The following is an 18,998-nucleotide window of genomic DNA, read 5'->3' as shown; positions in this document are numbered from 1 at the left end:
CCTTGATTTGACTTTGGAAATGTTAAGACTTTGGGTTTATTGATTTAATTTTCCTCGGTTGTAAGGCTGCAGCCTACTGTTTTTATTTATTTACTTTTTTGTGGAGACATGGTCTATTAGAGATGATATATCTCTTTTTCATTGACCCTATGTTTATGTTGGAATTGAGATTATTCAATGAAATCCACCTTTAGTTTTTTGTGAGCATTAGTTATATTTTGAGATCATGCAACAATGAATTGTAGTTTGTGATAATTTTTTTTAAAAGAACATTGTTAATGCCAACTCGCCCAACCCGCCTAATCTGTCGAGTTAAAACCATCAAAATTTATAACCAATTCGCTGGATTTAGGCTTTGGTGGGTCAGTGGTAGATTGGAATTTTCCCAACCCATTAGCAGTAGATTGGATAAAAATATTGGCCTTTATCTGTCCAATTTGACCTGTGCACACCCTTTTCACATGAAATTAATTCTCTAGCACTCAAACTGGTTGTTGGCTGTCTTGTAAGTATTTCTAAAGGGTACTCATTGCTTGATAAACAAATTGCTCTGTTAGGAATTGATTTGGAATTGTCTCTTTCTAAAGTTCTACCAATATTTGAATTCTATTCTTCATCTCAAATTTAGATAACTAGAAAAGCAAAACTTTATCCATTTGTTTTATTTGTAACGGTATTTTTTTTTTTTGGATCTTAAAATGTTATAGCTCTAATTAAATGTTGCAATGATGTGATCAAGATAAAATTGTGTTTCTTGGACACCAATAGAAACTAAGTGTGTGTTTGGCTTAGATTAAAAAAACAGCTTATTTTACTATTCAGTTTATTTTTGCTACTATTCATGGGCCCTACTGCACTTTTGTACTATTCATAGGCATCACTGTATTATTTCAACTATTTACCTTTATCTACAGAATTTTCAACAAAAAGTTTTCAGTTTCAGCAAAATAAATGGATTTTAAACAAACCCTAAGAAAAAAACTATTTTTAGACTTCTAACGACACTAAGTATTTTTTGCCCATTGTATAGAGCTTCTTGGTTTGGAAACTTATTGTAGCAAATAGGTGTACTTACTACTTATGGTCCTATAACAACAACCACACCCCCCCCCCCCCCCCCCCCCCCAAACAAAAATAAAATAAAATAAAAAAGCAGCAGCTAATAGGTGCATCTGTGCAAGCTACCATACATACAATCACATAATAGTACTAGCCTCATACAAATTATAATGAACATACTAAGAGGAACAAACATTTTTGCAAAAATACCCTATTACTAAAATATTGGAATAGACATTTCAATGGTTTAAAAATATCCCTACTCCGTTAGATTTAAGTAGAAAAAAAATTAAAAGATAATCTAGTAAAAATACACTTCTAACCCTTACATGTAGCATGGTTTTACATTTGAAAAAAAAAAAATTCCCCCACGTTTTAGGTATTTTTTTTATTCCTTGAAGTTTGCCCATTATTTAGAAGCAATTTTCTTCATGATTTTATAATTTTATTTATTAAAAAAAAAGATTTAATTCAATTCCGAGTATACCTCGATGATTGTAGAAGCAATTTTCTCCATGATCGTAGACGTGACATTTAAAAAACAGAATCAAACTTCAATTCCGAGTATATCTCGGTCTCACCGGTTAACAGATCTCTTTTCTCTTTTCTTCTCTTTCTCTTTTCTTTTCAAGTCAAAAGTTGTTTTCAAATATATATATATATAACAGAGAGTAGTCCGTCCCTAACCCTACCACTTCTTCACCGCCCATAAAATCCAATGAACACCATTACCACTGCCGTCACCTCCAAGAGGACCATGAAGTCACATATTCCGATTGATTTAATCGCTCATATACTATGCAGATTACCCATCAAGAGTGTCGTACGTTTTCTCTGCGTTTCGAAGTCATGGGCCGAACTAATCAAAGGGCTAGGATTCATCAATACCCACCTCAAGCGCTCCATCAACAGCGACAGAGATTGCACCATAATCATCGACCAAATAGCTAGCGATCCGTCCTTACATTTCTTATCTGTCCTTTTCCGCCGTGATAATGAAAATTGCTTGCCTAAGGCCATGGAAATTTACCCGCCACTACAAGGCCGTCCAGAAAGGGAGACCACCATCGTGGATTACTGCAATGGCTTGGTCTGCCTTCATAACTGTGTCAAAGAGATCGCTCTTTGGAATCCATTGATAAGGAAGTACAAGAAATTGCCAAGTGAACCAGTACAGAGGCCTTCTGGTTTCGAGGACTCGCTTTGGTCGACTGTATATGCATTCGGACATGATCCGCATAATGATGACTATAAGGTGGTGAGAATTGCGCAATTTTGCGAAGAATACCGTCCTCTTCTGATTATAGGAATTGAAGTCAAGATCTATAGTCTTAAATTACAAGCTTGGAAAAAAGTTGTAGAACTACGGCCAAACAAGCTGCCCCTGATATCTTCATCACCAGCAGTCTCCACGAATGGAGCTGCGCATTGGTTAACTATTCCAGATCGAAGCGTGCCGGGTCAGGAAATTATTGCTTTTGATTTTGCAAACAACGAGAAATTTCTTTTTTATAAGACACCGGTTCAACCAATTGACACTGATGATATTCAGAAGACGGGTTTGGGAGTGTTAGGAGGATGCCTATGTTTTGTTGTGAATGATTGCAAGAGTATGTATCATGATGTTTGGTTGATGAAGGAATATGGAGTAGAGAGTTCTTGGACAAAGGTTTATAAAACTGATCTACGTGCAAATAAATTTTCTTTGAATTCGAATTTTGAGTTTTTGAAGCCTCTCAAGTTTTCCAGGGACGGCAAGAAAGTTCTGTTGGAAAATAGTGAGAATCTTTTTTGGTATGACTTAGAAAAGAAAAGAAGGAAGAGGCTTAAGGTTCAGAATTTGCCTGTTCTGTTTAGGCCTCTAACTTCTACTGGGAGCCTTCTTCTGCTTGATGATGGTGATAGTGTGATTGATCCGAAGCAAAACAAGATTAAGAAGTAGAGTTAAAACTAAACCGATGGAGTTTGATGATTTTTTTTTTCTCTTAATTGTCGATGTTAGTATTGTTGTTGTGATTGTTATTTGACTGGTATGCATTTTCTGTCGGAGATTTTATTGGCTCCTCTTTTCCAATATAATTGTTTATAAAGCTAGTGCTCTATTAAACCAGCACTTATTGACACTGCATTCTATCTTGTGTGAAACTCAAATGCTGCTGTTTCATGTTATTTCTTAGTATGGTTCCTCATAGTTAGTAAAATATGCATTTAAATGCCGATATATATATATATATATATATGATAACACACAAACATACAACAACACATCAACTCCAAAACTACTAGCGGCAGTTAGAGTCGCAGAACTGTTTATATACTCACGCACATCAAGCAAACTAGGCGATGTGGGACGAATCCCACACACAAGTTTTTTTTTTTTTTTTTGATAACACACAAAACATGAGAGTTAAAAGAGGGGACACACACACACACACACACACACACACACACATATATATATATATAATATGTACTAGTAATTTAACAGGACTAAGTCTATTACAATTTGCCACAATTTGCCAATGTGGTGAGTTGTAAGTAGTGGAAATAAAATGATGGGTTCATGTGGATCTATGATTCCACTACTCACAAGTCGTCATATGGTGAAGTTGTAGCAAAGTTGTGAAACTAGTTGTGGTACCAATGGCGGCCCCAGAAGGAGGGTCAATAAGAAGATGCATTTTTGGTAAAAAAAAAATTAATCTTGCGGTTTACGTAATTTCTTTATTACAAATTTGTCCTTAGTATGTACTAGCAAGAGAATGAAAAATGAGAAGTGTTATGTTTACAATATTTTCACAACATTTTCTTAACAAATTTTTGATAATAAGTTGTTATTAGTTCTAATTTAAACTCACTATTGAAATTACTATTTTGCCAACATATAACAGCCAGTAACAGTTTGCCACTTGGGATTTGTTATGAGAGTGTTGTGAACATATCGTTTCTCATATAAGATAAAACATGAGTTCATTGCATATTGTTTATTAATACAATGAAGATTCTAATTATTGTTATTAAAATTAAATCTTGGAAATCATTTATTGTTTTTAAATACAATAAACATATTGATTATTATTATAAAGTGAACTCATTATTATTAGATCAAATTGATTTGTTATGAGTTTTGTGTGTATGTGTGTGTTTAAAAAGACCAAAATATTTTCATGTGTGTGTGTGTGTGTGTGTTTAAAAAGACCAAAATATTGTCAAGATGATTATATTCAAGTTTATTTCAGCTGGGTTTAACAAAAATTAAATCTAGGGTGTTCAAAATTTTATTTTAGGAGGGTTCAAATAAAAAATAAAAAATAAAAAATAAAAAAAGAAATTTATATATAAAATTGGGTCGGGTCTTGGTTCAGGCCGGGTTTTTACTAAAACCCAGACCCGCTTCGGGTTTTTTTTTTTTTAAAGCCAAACCCAACCCTATTCTTTATCGGGCCAGGTAAAACCCAACCCATTAGGGTCGAGCCGGGTCTGGTACTCGCGGGTCGGATAAAAATTGTCATCCCTAGAAGAATAGATCTCGGAAAGTACTAACAGCAAGTCCTCGAGAAAATATAAACAACTCACCACAAGCGCAAGGAGATTGCAATGCCTGAGGACCTCGAGGATATTGACGTGTCCTTGGAAGGACTGAAGACCATCGGGCATAAACCGAGGAAGAGAAGAAAGATTCGTCGTCAAGCAAGAAAGGCAAGAATGCAGATAAAGCACTCATCGCCTCCTTATTCAATGCTCTGAACCCATTTAGTTGGCCGCATTAATGAAGAAGTGACTCCTGAACAGTGTCATCACAGCTTATAGCCTAGTGTAGAAACCTTCTAGTGAGGCCGTGATGGCACCAGTATCAAGAAAAATGAAGCCTAATCCTCCAAGTGGAAGGCCAAGATACAACCTAGGAGACTAGATAAGGCAGAGAGGCCACTGTGAAGAGAGGATGAAACATCTGAGGAAGGAAAGAAATAGAGAATCATCATTGTAATATTAGAACAAGTGTAATCTGTATCTCAAACTAATTTTGAGGAACATAATATAAGCAATCCGAGGCTATTGTTAATCAATTCTTATGTCTCATAATTATACTTAGCATTTATCCTTTCATTTCAAGCTTAGTTCACTTAAACAAGGGTATCAAAGGTTGATTGGCATCCTATCTCTATAAATTAATTGTGTGAGGAAAAAAACAAGTTTGACTTATTTTATCCCGCCACAAAATGTAAATTACTCAAAAACAACATTTATTAAAAAAAAAAACAAAACAAAACAATTTACACTCTTAAGTTTGGTCAATTGTCATTTTGGTCCTATAAGTATCATTAATATAATTTTGGTCCTTATTGTTAGTCCTTCCATCCATAACTTATGTTAAATATTAATAATAAAAAACTATTATAAGTTCCTTTTAAAAAAAATGATAAAAAAAAAAAATCCAAACTACACTTTTTAAGTTTAATCAATTATTATTTGCCTAGAAGCTGGACCTTCGTTCTCAATCAAGACTTCACCATGTCTTTCATGTTTCTTTTTTGAAACCTAAGAAAGATGCCCCTGCTGAGAATGCTATTGGGAACTGTTGTATACCCATCACGAGCAATGTCCTTGCTTTGTGGGCAAGGTGCTAGTCACAGCAAATACCAGATCAGCGCACGTTAAAGACAGGTATTGCAAAGAGCCCACAAAACTGCAATAGAGGGTTAGGTCAGCGAATGAATCCCAGTAAATTGACTTAGAGTCTTGTTGGATGCAATTGGTGAAGGGATAGGCTTGGTGATGCATGTAGGTTTTCTTAAGTCTGATATATATCGGCGTTGAGAGAGGAACAAGCCACTGTCAATATTGATTGCTTCAACTCTCAAGAAGAAGTGCAACGGGCCAAGATCTTTGAGAGCAAAATCACTTTGGAGTGTTTTGATTAGCCGAGATATGGATGAAGAGCTCAAACTTGTGACAACAATCTCATCAACATTAATGAGAAATAAAATCAGTTCAGAGCTAGCGCGATATATAAACAGAGAGGTATTGGACTTAAAATTTGCGAAGCCAAGATCAAGGAGGCGAGAACTCAAGCGAGGATACCATTCTTGTGGAGCTTGCTTCAAACCGTAAAGTTCCTTATTTAAATGGTAGACATGATTAGGGAAAGAGGGGATGTACAAAACTAGGTGGTTTAGTAGACATTTTCATCAATGAAGCCATGTAAAAAGGCATTCGTGACATCAAGGTGATGGATATCCAAGTTGCGAGAGACAACAAGAGAAAGGGTAGTGCGAATGGTAACCAGCTTGAAATGACCACAGGGCTGAAAGTCTCACCATAGTCAAATGTTGTGTTGTTGATGCAACAAGGAAGGCTTTGTAACGCTCAACAGAACGATCAACGCTTCTTTTAATTCGAAAAATTCACTTGAAAGCAACAAGATTCATGTGAGGCTTGGGATAAACGAGAGACCAAGTTCCATTATGCATAAAAGCAGTGTTCTTCATTCATAGCATGGCACTATTTAGGCTGTTTAGAAGCACTTGAGAAAGAGGTAGGTTCTGAGAAGGAAGAATCCATAGTAGAGAGTAGTGCTTGTTGGAAGTATAGTTCGGAAAATTGTCTAAACTGATTAACAAAGTTGCAAAGCAATATCGATAATATATCAATAAACAAGATATTCTCAAATTAACTTATAAGCAAAATAGACAAGTACAAAAGCGTATAAAATCAAGGATTAAGTAAAACTTATCGCCGAAGCACGGAACTAAATCCGTTGTCCTTAAGGCCTCGTTTGGGAGGAGGGAATGAAATGGAATGGAAATGAATAAAAAGAATAATTTTATAATATTCTTCCTGTCACGCCCCAAACCCCAAAGGGTCCAAAGCATGAGAGAGACATCTCAAGTACCTGTAAATTTTTCATTTTTGACAATTCAATCCACCAAATTTTTATCAAATGCCAACAACAAGAATTATCATAATAATCCCATAGAATATACTTTCAGAGTAAGTCAGAGCTCTAAACATTAATTACAATGACCATAGGCCACAAAAGAATAGAGGTCTGAATAAAACTATTACATAACAACAGCTTGTCCCATCAGTGGAAATACAGTCATAACCACTATAATATACAAAAGAATGAGTCAAGCCTAGTCTAAGATGTACACCATCTAATATATCCATTACAAAAATTCAGCCTCCATCAGTAGTTAGTCTAACTACTATTAGCCACCAAAAAAACTGTCTCAAAAGATTGTTGCCTACTCTGAAAAGTTTATAAAAATAATGGAATGAGACAAAGCCCAGTAAGTAGCACAATAATGGGGGTGGGGGAAATGTAAGTTTCATCTTCAATAATAATAATATGACAAGAATGATTACATAATAAAGCACAAAGTTTTTCAAAGTAAATACCTTGAAACTATATACCATAATCTGTGAGTATCAACAATATAATTTCTAAAACCATAATATCTAACATAAGATAAATTATCACAAATCTACCACACTACCATATAGACTAGTCAGGGGATCCACCCATTCACAACTGGCATGATATTATCCTCTCTGGTATGCAGACTCTTGGCCCCATGGACAGCAGCCTCACCCATACCCTCAAGGTTTTTCTCTCCCCCCATGGGCAGCAGAGAGAGCGCGTCAAATAGAACCTCTCTTGCATGTGGTCTCTTGGCCCCATGGGCAGCAGCCTCACCCACACACAATCAAGGAACCTCTTCCCTCCATGGACAGCAGGGAAGAACGTGTCATCCAAAGTGAAAGGACACTGACTTGGATTTGATTCCGTTGTCACAAAGACTACTGAAACCAAATCGGGTGATCACCGGGAAATCACACATGGCTTAGGGCTAAAATCACATAAACTCACAGGTTACCTTACTTTGGAACACATAGTTCATATCCAAGTAGTTTCAGAAAACCTTAAATAATCTAACTTCTACAAAGTTTGTAAGGTTTTCAAACTTCATTCTTGTCAAAAGATTTTCTAACAATTTCTCAAATAATACAAGACAAGATAAGCATCTTTAACTTTTCAATACACCATAAAATCAATGATTTTCTTATCAAAGATTAAATAAAAGATGCTCATTTTTCCATATCAACAATTCATGCATTTCCCCAAATGTAATATTAAATATGATGCATTTTTCATATATAGTAGGGGTCACAACACAATACTTTTAAGAAAGCATATATCCATATATATCATTTTCCAAAATGTGTTTGACTCAAAGACAATATTTATAAGATATGGTTATTTTTCAAAAATACCCATTAAAAAGCTACTTACCTCGCAACCGCAAAATCCTAATTCTCCAAGCTCCAAGGGGAGATTAGCTAGAACCTAAACAATGTCAAGCAAATCTATCACAATTAGCACAAAGCTTGAAATTGTATCTAACTACAAATTAGGAATTGCCAAGTAAGAACTCAATTAGGCAAGCCTAGTATTCAACCTCACATGTAATGTATTCTACTTCCAACATTTCTCAAAACACTTTAATTTGCAAGGCATAGACTCCCATTTATACTCATAAATCTTTCAAGGTGTCATATCTAACATCAAAACCTCCACACTTTACAAGTGCTTCCCACAAGATTTTTATAACATCATCAAGTGACCCATGACACCAAAATCATAATTTTCTCCAAGACAAACAATTTAAATCTTTAACTAGCTCCAAATAATCAATAAAAATTATATTCATCATCTATCACATATTATAACTCAAAACCTCTAAATTTTCACCACAACAAGCCTTAGATAACCATCATTTTAAAAGTCATGAACTCACTCATCAAATACATCCACCAAGACCAAAATCCATACATATAAACACATGAATATCATTTCCAAAGCTCTTAAATCACATGAATAACATTATTAAAGCTTGAGTAAAATAACCTCAAACAAGAACATAATACTCATAAAAAAAAAAAGATTTGAACTTTTACCTCAAATAAAATAATGAAGATGCTTTGGAGTTCCTAAGTATTTTTCCGGTGATCTTGCCGGAAAAATGATGGTGAGATAGTGTATTTTGGAGTGGAGGTTGGCGGGTGAGTGTGTATGTGTTTCAGCAAAATGAAAAGAAAAGAGAAAAAATGAAAGAAAGAAAGAAAGGAGAGAGCCGGCCAAAAGAGAGAGGAGATGTGGGTGAAAGTGAGTGGATGAGAATGATGGGTAGTGGGGTTAGGTGGGGGCACTTGTGGTCCACAAAATTCTGACTTTTTTTTTTTTTTTTTTTTTTTTTTTTTTTTTTTTTTTTTTAAACTCACGGGATGCTACACTTCCATTCCCTTGTTTGAGAGTTTTAATAGAGGGAAGGGAAAACTCATTTCTTTGTTTGGGAGTTTAAGTGGGAGGGAATGAAATGAGTAGAAGAAAACACTAATTCCTCTTTATTCCCTTAAAATCTCAAATTTTCATTCCCCCCGAAATTGAGAGGAATGGAAGGGAATGAAATTAGATTTAATTATTTTTTTATTAAAACTCCCAAAATACCCCTATATATTCAACCATTTATTTTAAAATAGGAGTCTAATAGTAATATTGTTATAAAATGATTCCATTACATTCCCTCCATATTACTCCCAAACAAGATTACTTACATTCCATTCAATTTCATTCATTTCCATTCCTTTATTTTAAAACATTCAATCAAGATTACTTAATTCCATTCTTTTCCATTCCTTTCTCTTGCTTAAATACATTCAATTCCATTCCATTCCTTTCCATTCCCTTATAATCATTTCATTTCATTTCCTTATGAACTCTCAAACGGAGCCTAAGAAGTGATTTCGCCCCCACTGGAATGAATTCGTCGGTGCAAATGGCTCAGGCAGTCGTTCTCCAGGATACAACGACAACTCTATTAATATGCACTCAAAAACAGAGTTTCGAACTTGTCACAAATGCCGAAGAGAAAATTTTTAGCAAAAAACAAAGTAGCTAGAGCATCAAAAGTAATATATGTTTTATTGTTTTTTTAACTAATATCATATATGCATAATTTTGATAGTCTTAGAGCTCTAAAAAAAAAGGAAGTAGCTAAAGATGATTAGAGTGAAAAGAAAAAGGAAAAAACAAAGGAATTTCCTTTCCCATTGATGTCACAAGCCGCTATGTATTTTCTGCAAAACATGGGAAGGTGCGGCTGACTATTTTATAAGGAAATATGAGAAGATTGAGGGTTTTGTTTGTTGCCAAAACTCCCACACCAGCCAAGGAAAATTCTAGAGCATGGGCTTGGGCTTGGGCTTTACAACAAAATGTCATGGGCTTAAATTTTAAAACATACCCAACAGTGCTTTGGGCATAGATCCAAAGGATACTTCACAAGACCAGGAAAAAGCTTCTTTTGTTGAAATATTGTCACTAGCTCTTGTCTGTATAGGATGCCATGAGGGCTGTTGCGCTGAGCAAGAGTCTGGCATGAATGTGTGGGAGTAGGGGATGGGGAACTCATGGAGTTAGGCAGCTCAATTTGAGGATTATAAGATGGGGAATTGGAGATAACAGGTTGAGGTGGCTGAGATAATTTTGTAACAGTATTGGGGGAAGACAAACGAGTGAGAGAACCTACAGATCTGAAGAGTGGTGAATGTTGTGAGAGGTTGAGAGAATAGCAAAAGGAAAAGATTTTTCATCAAACACAACATTGCATGAAATATAGACACGATTGGTGGAGAGATCAAGACACTTGTAACCCTTGTGATGAAGACTATAGCCAAGAAAAACACATTGTTTTGATTGAAAGTCAAGCTTATGAGAACTGTACGGGAGAAGATGAGCCCAACAAGCATACCCAAAAGTTTTGAGAAAATTGTAATCTGGTATTTGATGATAGAGTAACTCGAGGAGATTTGTGATTGGTAATACGAGAAAGGAGCTAATTTATATATAAGATAAGAGGCAGATGCAAGAAAGTTGACATCTGTATTAACTATATGTCGATCGCTCAACAGAACCATTTTATTGATGTGCATGGGGACAGGAAATACGATGAAAGATACAAATTGATTGAAAATAAATTATGCAATTTACGATATTCATCACCCCAATCTGATTTAATACATTTAATTTTTATTTCAAAATAACGTCCAACTTGGGTTGAAATTGTAGAAAAAAATTATACATATCACTGGAAGGAAATAGGTTACAACCAAATGAATTTAGAAAAGTCATCAATAAAAGAAAATAATAACGATTTCTATTAACTAAAATTTGAGGAGCAGGGCCCATACATCTGTAAAAATAAGATCCAAAGGAAATTTAAATTTAGAAGGAGATAAACCAAATGAAAATTGATGACTTTAATTTGCCATGTTTGCAGAGATTTATTGGAATTAACATCTAAATGATGCTGAGAAATCACTAGATGAATTGTTACAATTATACTTTAATCTATTTTCCTTTCAAATTATTTTGGAAAATATTTTTATGGGTTTATTTACGATTTTTTAGTTTACAATAATGTTGTTCAAAATAATTTATTAGTCCTTCTGTTTTACATTTTTTTCATTACATGCCTTTTCTTCTCCAATTTAGTTAGGGTTTTCTATATATATAATATTTTTTTCTTTTCAATTATAAGATTTTGTCAACTAAAATATTGACATTTTACACCTATGCACCCACTGATAGTTCTACTAATAAGTTTGTGCAAAGAAAGGGTAAATGAGTTGTAGTATTTTAATAAAATATAAAAAATCAAAAATAAATTTTCGATTACCTTTCAAAATATATATATATATATATATATATTCTTTTAGTTGTTCGTTTCTTTTAACTTATTAGAAAATGATTTAATTCTGTTCCTTTATGTATATACATATTTTTCTGTTTATGTTAATGTTCGAGTGTGTAAATGTATGTATGTGTTTTTTTTTTTTTTTTTTTGGGTTGGGGGGGGTGGGTGTGGGAGAGGTTGGGGTGGTGTGAGGCTCTGCCTTTGTCTCCGACCTTTATTTCAAATTGGAAGTAAAAAGACCACTCACATGACCATCATACTAAGAATGAAGGGCAACCTTTGAAGCCATATATATTTCATTTATATAATCAATAACACTTACACTCAATCAGTAAAATATGAAAATAAAAGGAGATAATCTAATTCTAATAATAATAATATTATTATTATTACTGAAAGAAAAGAAGAGAAATTTAGGCTTCAAATAATGTTGTGGATTCCTAGAAGTTGGAACATTTTCATCATTGTTAGCATTGCTGGGCTGATAATTGGATTCAATTTAGGTGAATATTTTTTGTTCTTCGTCTTTGTCATTATTGAAGTTTTCACTGGATTATCTTTTAATTTGTTTATGTTTGTTCATCAATTAAAAAAAAAAAAATACTAATCCTATTGATAAAATTTATCGTTAGGTGTAGGGATTGCTTCAAGTCTTCTAGTTTATATAGTATTATTTATCAACAAGACTGGATTTAAACAGAAGCAATTAATTGCGATTACTTTATTAGGAATCATAGCTGGCTCATGGCTTGCCGATACTGTTGAAAGTGGATGGACAATATTACCAGGCAAAATTCTGGTCTGAATCTTTAGTGGTGTAGAAGTGAGGATTTAATTCAGATTTAGGTGGATACTGTATCCCTCAAAATAAATGAGGAGGACCGTAGAATGACCCCTCTTAAGCTTGTTGCTTAAGTAAATGAAGCTATTTTATCTAAATGTAAGATTGTTGCAATTATACTTTAATCTATTTTCCTTTCAAATTATTTTAGAAATTTTTTGATGATTTATTTATTTTATTTTATTTTTTTTTGTCTACAATAATGTCATCCGAATTTTTGCTTTACATTTCTCTAATTAGGTGTCTTTCATTCTCCAATTTAGTTAAGGTTTTTCATATGTTTATTATTCACAATTATAGAATTCTGTCAACTAATGCATTGACCTTTCACACCAAAACACCACTAACATTTCTACTAATAAGTTAATGCAAAAAAGAAAAGAAAAAAGGAAGTAAAGTTATTAAATTTGTTAAATTTAAGTTATTAACATATATATATATATATATATTTATTCATTTAGTTTTTTTTTTATATAATTTATTAGTTATTAATGATTTATGTGTGTTCGTTAATGTATATACATATGTTAATATTTAATCTAATGTTTGAAACAACTTACATGACCATTATCTTAAGAATGCAAGGCAATCTTTGGAGCTACCATTAAAACCATGTAAAGTTTAATTTATTAAGACAAAATTTGGGTGCAAACAAAATTCGATATCTACAAATTTTAATCCATAATGCATATTAAATACATTAAAAAAAATTAAGGAACTAACATTAAAACCATGTAAAGTTTAATTTAAGACACAATTTTTTTTTTTTCAAAATCTGGGTGCAAACAAAATTTGATATCTACAAATTTAATTCATAATGCATATTAAATACATAAAAAAAAATAAAATATATCTAAAAAAACATGTTTCTAAACATAAACATAATCGTATAAATAAACTTGTTAACAATAAATTTGTTAACATGCACAATTTTTTTTAAATGTTCATTCCATATACATATTTTTTTGCACTATGCTATACACATAAAAGAGAAAATGTAAAGATCTTTTAAATTCTTTTTTTTTTTCCAAAACCAATACCAATGCAATTGAATCTTTTTTTACTTTCTTAATCAACCAAGATGATATAAATAATGCAATTAGAGGTTAATACCAATAAGATTCTTACTTGTTGAGGCAATTATGTTAGCGTATTTGGTAATGATTTCATTACATAAAATTAAGCAAGTAGTAAAATTTAAACTTTCGATATTCATAGAGATTTAAAATTTTTAATATAACTAAAAAAAACCTATATTTTTATACTAAAATTAGCATACTATAAAAGAGCGGGAGGAGAGAGTATAAGTTAAATGTGAAACGTTTCAATTGAGAGCAAAATTTATTAAGCCATTGTATGCAAGGTTTAAAATTACTAATAAGTTTATACTTTTTATGTACATGAATAAAAAAATGAAAATCAGTGACTCATGTGTATAATACTTTGTTTGTAAATAGAATAATTGATATAATTAAATTTCAAAATTAGATTTGGACTCATAATTGCTCTACAATATTGCATGTTATTTAACTGATAGATTAAATAGTTTGTTAATACAAACAAAGTCAAGGCAAACCTCTAAAATTATTTTAATATTGGACCTTGGACATATAATAGCTCCAAATTGAATCTCTTTAGAAAGAAGATCAAGCACAATCGTTTGTGCAGTTTATGTTTATTATGTTTATGTTTAAAACAAAAGTTTGTTAAATATATTCAAATTTTGAAAAATAATTAAATGCAATTGATACTTTTATTGTTTAATGTTACTTGTACGAGTTTAAATAATGTGGAGCATCAATTGAACATTATTTGTTGTAATATTTGCATCAATTTCTAAAAAGTGTTGTTAATAATTTTAAGAAATCAATTTTTTTTTTCCCAAATAAAGTCACGTATTTAGTATGCATTAGGGATTCAGAGGTTTAGATTTTTTTTTGGAAATTTGAGTCTTAAATTAATAATTTAAATGGTTTGAATAGGTAATGTGGTTACACGATTTTCATGGCCCAACTTATGTTGATTAGGCCCTGGCCCAAAGCGCAACCTACAATAATTATTTGTAGAGGATGGGTCAAAGAACTTGGCCTCAGTGAACTTGTTCGGTCTAATGCATGGACAGTATGGTTTGCAAAAAGAAAATAGAAAACACCAGAATGGATCTTTCTCAAGTCTGATTTTATTTCTCTTTTGTTCCTGATACAGTTCTACCGTCCCGTTCTTTGAGGGACTCCACTACATTATATATTCTTCTTCTTTTCATCTCAGCCTTACACCTGTTAATCATCCAAGCATCCACTTGAGCGCCTGTCCCATCAGACGCCCTCATCAGACCCTTTGTGAGTTGCAGAGGCCAAGGCGGTACTGTTCAGGAGTCTTTTCCTCATTAATGCGGCCAAGAGGGTGGTTGGGGCGCAATTAATGTGGTGGTAGCCTTCCGTGAGATATTTTGAATTTAATTCATTTTATATGTTGGGAAGACGAGTTGAAATGGCTGGGGCAAGTTCCTCGTCTGGGCTTCGTGATGTCCGAGGAGGAGTTACTCCTCGGACAGGTTTCCTTGGCGCTATTGGGGTTGAATAGCGCTTCATATGAGGCTTATCTTCGAGCAGCACGCTCCTCGGACGGGCCTGAGTTTGGAATAGCCCATCATTTTTGGGCCGGGCCCCACAATAGCCCCTCAAAACTCCGGTTTTTACCTCCCTCCGAGGGGAAAAGCGGGGTTTTGATGTTTGTGAGTGGAGGGAAATAAGGAGATCGTGGGGCGCGCGTGCGGACCGTTACTTTTGACGCGCTACAATTTACGAGGCGTGGCCATTAACTTCTGGAGGCGTTATATTCCCTTCATCCAACGGCTTGGCGTGGATCGAACGACCATCATTTTTTCCCGTATTTTTAGGCAGGGATGATCTTTTCTCTCTCCTCCCGGCTATATAAGACGTCAGAGGGGTTCAGTTCCTTCTTTCATCTGCATTTCACAAACCTCAAAAGACTTCAGAGAACTCCATCGAATCCCAGAGATATACGAACACTTGCGTCCGCTACGCCGCCGTAGCCGTTTTTGTGAAGCGTTTCGTCCAAGAGAGATTTCCAGGCGTCCCCTTGAGCGTTTTGTGAAGGTACCTGTACATTTCGCTTTTCTCTCCGTTTCAATTCCCTCCTCGGACTCTACTTTTCTTTTCAGTCTTTACTTTCATTTCCCCAGTTCAGTTCAGATGGGTAGATTCGAAAAATTAGTAAAAACTCCTGCCGCTATGGAAGCCTTTAGGGCGAAATACCACATTCCCCCCAGGGTTGGGCTGCGGCACTGTCCTCTTGAAGGAATATTGACCGATAGAGTTGAGGGAGAAGTCGTTATCCCCATGATTGCTTTCATAGAGGGAGGGATGACACTTCCCATGCGTAGGATCACAAGGGAATACCTGTTCAACCATAGGTTGACGCCGTATCAGTGTGCCCCGAATATGTTCAAGATACTAGGCTGTGTAGATGTCTTAGACGAGCGGATGAATCTAGGCCTTACTTGGCACGATGTGGCTTATCTGTACGAATGTCACCGTCTCGGAGATGATGGGTATTATCTTAAATCCCGGAACGAGGACGTTAGGTTGATCTCTTGTCTTCCAGTTTCCAATAAGACCGTGAAGAATGACTTCCTCATTGCTTCTGAGGAGTGGTTCGACGGTATTCATTGTCCAACTCGGGCAGGAAACCCAGGTGCGGCGCTTTTAGGATTGGTCCTTTTTGGGAAAGGATTTAGTGTTGAGGGGTTATTTTTCTTGCTTTCTTTGTGATTGGAAAATTTCATGGTCTAACCTCACTTTTCTTGGTTTGTTTGCAGACAAAATTCACGTTGCTCCTCGGCTAAGCCTTGTGAACGTGCCAGCGCTAAACTATCTTCTCAGGTCGGAGATTTACACTACCGAGGACGGACAGTTGCGTGCGGCCCATCTGGTTTTGGGCTATCAACCTCTGAGCAGCGCTTTCCAGGCAGTCGGTCACGCTATAAGGGCTGGCAGTCCGAGGCTGGCTAGAATTGACGTGTCCCAGGACGGATTCCTAGCTGACCACGATTTGCCACCAGTGCTGTTGCCAGGTGTCAGAAATCCTTACTTGGCAGAGCAGCTACCTCTGGTAAACGAGCCTGGTGCTGCTGTTTTGGTTGAAGAAGGAGCTGAATCATCTCGTCTTTCCCTTGAGGAAGAAATAGACAAGTTTTACTTCGAGGAGGAAATTCAGCAAAACCCCTTAGTGGAGCTTTCTAATCCCGAAGCAGAGCAGGACCAACATTCCGCGGTTGGTGTTCCCTCAATCGTTATCTGCTCGGACGATACTTCAGACGAAGAGGTAGAGCCCATGGCAGGAAAGGGAAAGTCTCTAAAGGAGCTGATGTCCTCTCGGGGGAAAGGTCAGTCATCAAAGGTTCAGCCATCGAAGGGACCAAGTCCATCAAAGGTCAAAACCCTTCCCCCTGTGGTCCCCCAGGGCGTCTCGGACCCTGGCCTTAAGGTTAATCCGGACCTGAAGAAGAAGAGGCCAGTTGACACTCCTGAGGAGGGTGAGATGGCTGCCCAGCCGGCCAAGCAGCAAAAGACTACGCGGGCGCCAAGGAGCAGAAGGGGTAACTCCTCGGAGAGCCGAGATGAGGAGAACCTTGCTGACGTGCGCGCCTCCCCTCGTGCATGGAACCCCAAGCTGGAGCTGGATGGGGTTCCCATCTCCTACAATGCTTCGGTCCGAGAGTATAACCGAGGCCGGGCAGGGTACGTGGCGGATGCCTTAGAGCAGCCCCTACTCCTTCCTCGGGACATGGAGGCCTATAGGCGATTCTCTCAGCCTGAGCTCTTCCTATCCCTAAAAAGGGATCTTGCGTTGGTAAGTAATCCTTTTACTGTTTTATCAATTTATTTACCCCCGTTAGATTTCTTTTTCAATGCAACCTTGTTTCGTTCGCAGATTACTCAGCAGGTGTTCGTGGCTGATGAGTTTTGCCGCGACAGCCGTAGTCGGGTTGAGGCTGAGACCCAGGCTTGGGCGGAAATGGAGAAAGCCTTGGGGTCCCTCAAGCACGAGCACCTTCAACTCACGGACAAGTTCAAGGTGTCGGAGAACCGGCGCAAAAGTGCAGAGGCTGGTTTAAAGAACGCCGAGACCCAGGCGGAGGACCAGCGCAAAGAGCTGTACACGACGCAGCTTGACCTTGTCACCGAGAGGCAGGCAGCGCAGGATCTCAAGATCGCCCTGCAAAAGGTAGAGGATGAGCTGAGGCTGGTAAAGGAGGAGGCCCAGCTGATCCGAGAGGCTACAGAGGCCGAGAAGAATGCTGCTCGCCAGCTCGGGGCTGAAGAGACGGAGGCCAGGCTGTCTGAGGAGATTCCCGAGGTATGCAGGGAGTACTGCGGCATTTCATGGGCTCATGCTCTTGATGCTGCAGGAGTTCCTGCGGATTCGGTACTAAGGCTACCCGAGAGCATCTTCTATCCTAGGGAGATCCGTGCGAATCCTGAAGACGCCCAAGTGGCTCCAAAGCAGGACCTAGCGGTGCCTGATGCCGTCCTTGTGCCTGATATGGCGAAGGATCCTGCTGCAGACTCTACCATCGAGGTTCCTCCTCCTCAGCCCGAGCAGAAAGAAGATCCTCCTGCTCAAGCCTAGCCTTTTAGGCTTTCAATCTCTGCAAATAGTTTTTATTTTTTGTTTTATTTTATTTTATTTTATATATATATATATATTTTTTTAAATGAGAGTTATCCTACTTTTCCCTTTTTTGTAAGGACCTCTCTTTCTAATGTACTCGGAATATTAATATAAAATGTTCGTTTTGCTTACTACGACTGTGCGCTAGTATTGCTCTTTTTTATTTCAAGCATTTGCAACAATGTAGACACAGGTTATTAGTCAAAACGGAAATGGGTTCTTGGCGCTGCGCGTTGGATGATTGCGATGGTGCTAGACTGTGCGCATGTATTAAAAGTGATTTCCTTTAAGCAATAATCTCCCAATCTATCACAAGTAATAATCTCCCCAAAAGTCTGTGGTTCGAGGAGCCAGGCAGGACTTAGGTTCTGCTTAAAACTATGAATTGTCATGAGTAATAATTTTCCCAAAGTCTGTGGTCCGAGGAGCTATGCAGGACTTAGGTTCTGTTTAAAACTATGAGCTGTCATGAGTAATAGCTTCCCCAAAAGTCTGTGGTCCGAGGAGCCATGCAGGACTTTGGTTTTGTTTAAAACTTATAAATAGTTGGCTTAAATAATAATTTCCCCCAAGTCTGTGGTCCGAGGAGCCATGCAGGACTTGGGTTCTGTTTAAAACTTATAAACAATCGGCTTAAGTAT

At 36.3% G+C, this 18,998-nt stretch overlaps 1 protein-coding gene across 1 annotated transcript; it reads left to right on the top strand.

Moving 5' to 3' along the window:
• The first annotated feature begins 1,816 nt into the window (after positions 1-1,816).
• On the top strand, positions 1,817-18,598 carry LOC126728086 (F-box protein CPR1-like). Its single transcript, XM_050433958.1, has 6 exons — positions 1,817-2,997; positions 5,347-5,386; positions 7,012-7,050; positions 17,617-17,794; positions 18,095-18,264; positions 18,545-18,598. The coding sequence occupies exons 1-6, from the start codon at positions 1,817-1,819 to the stop codon at positions 18,596-18,598; spliced, it is 1,662 nt and encodes a 553-aa protein (XP_050289915.1).
• Positions 18,599-18,998: the final 400 nt, after the last annotated feature.

This window comes from Quercus robur, chromosome 5 (genome assembly GCF_932294415.1).
Source record: "Quercus robur chromosome 5, dhQueRobu3.1, whole genome shotgun sequence".
Lineage (NCBI taxonomy): Eukaryota > Viridiplantae > Streptophyta > Magnoliopsida > Fagales > Fagaceae > Quercus > Quercus robur.
Note: the sequence above shows the minus strand (reverse complement) of the source record. Positions and strands in the feature narration are given on the sequence as shown.

Bases quoted from the DNA above. Each gene is read 5' to 3' on its own strand.
- LOC126728086 (XM_050433958.1), top strand. From the start codon at position 1,817: ATGAAGTCACATATTCCGATTGATTTAATCGCTCATATACTATGCAGA. The intron at 5,387-7,011 runs ATAATTTTGGTC...AATGCCAACAAC, and splicing joins GTCCTATAAGTATCATTAAT to AAGAATTATCATAATAATCC. The intron at 7,051-17,616 runs GTAAGTCAGAGC...TTTCGTTCGCAG, and splicing joins CCATAGAATATACTTTCAGA to ATTACTCAGCAGGTGTTCGT.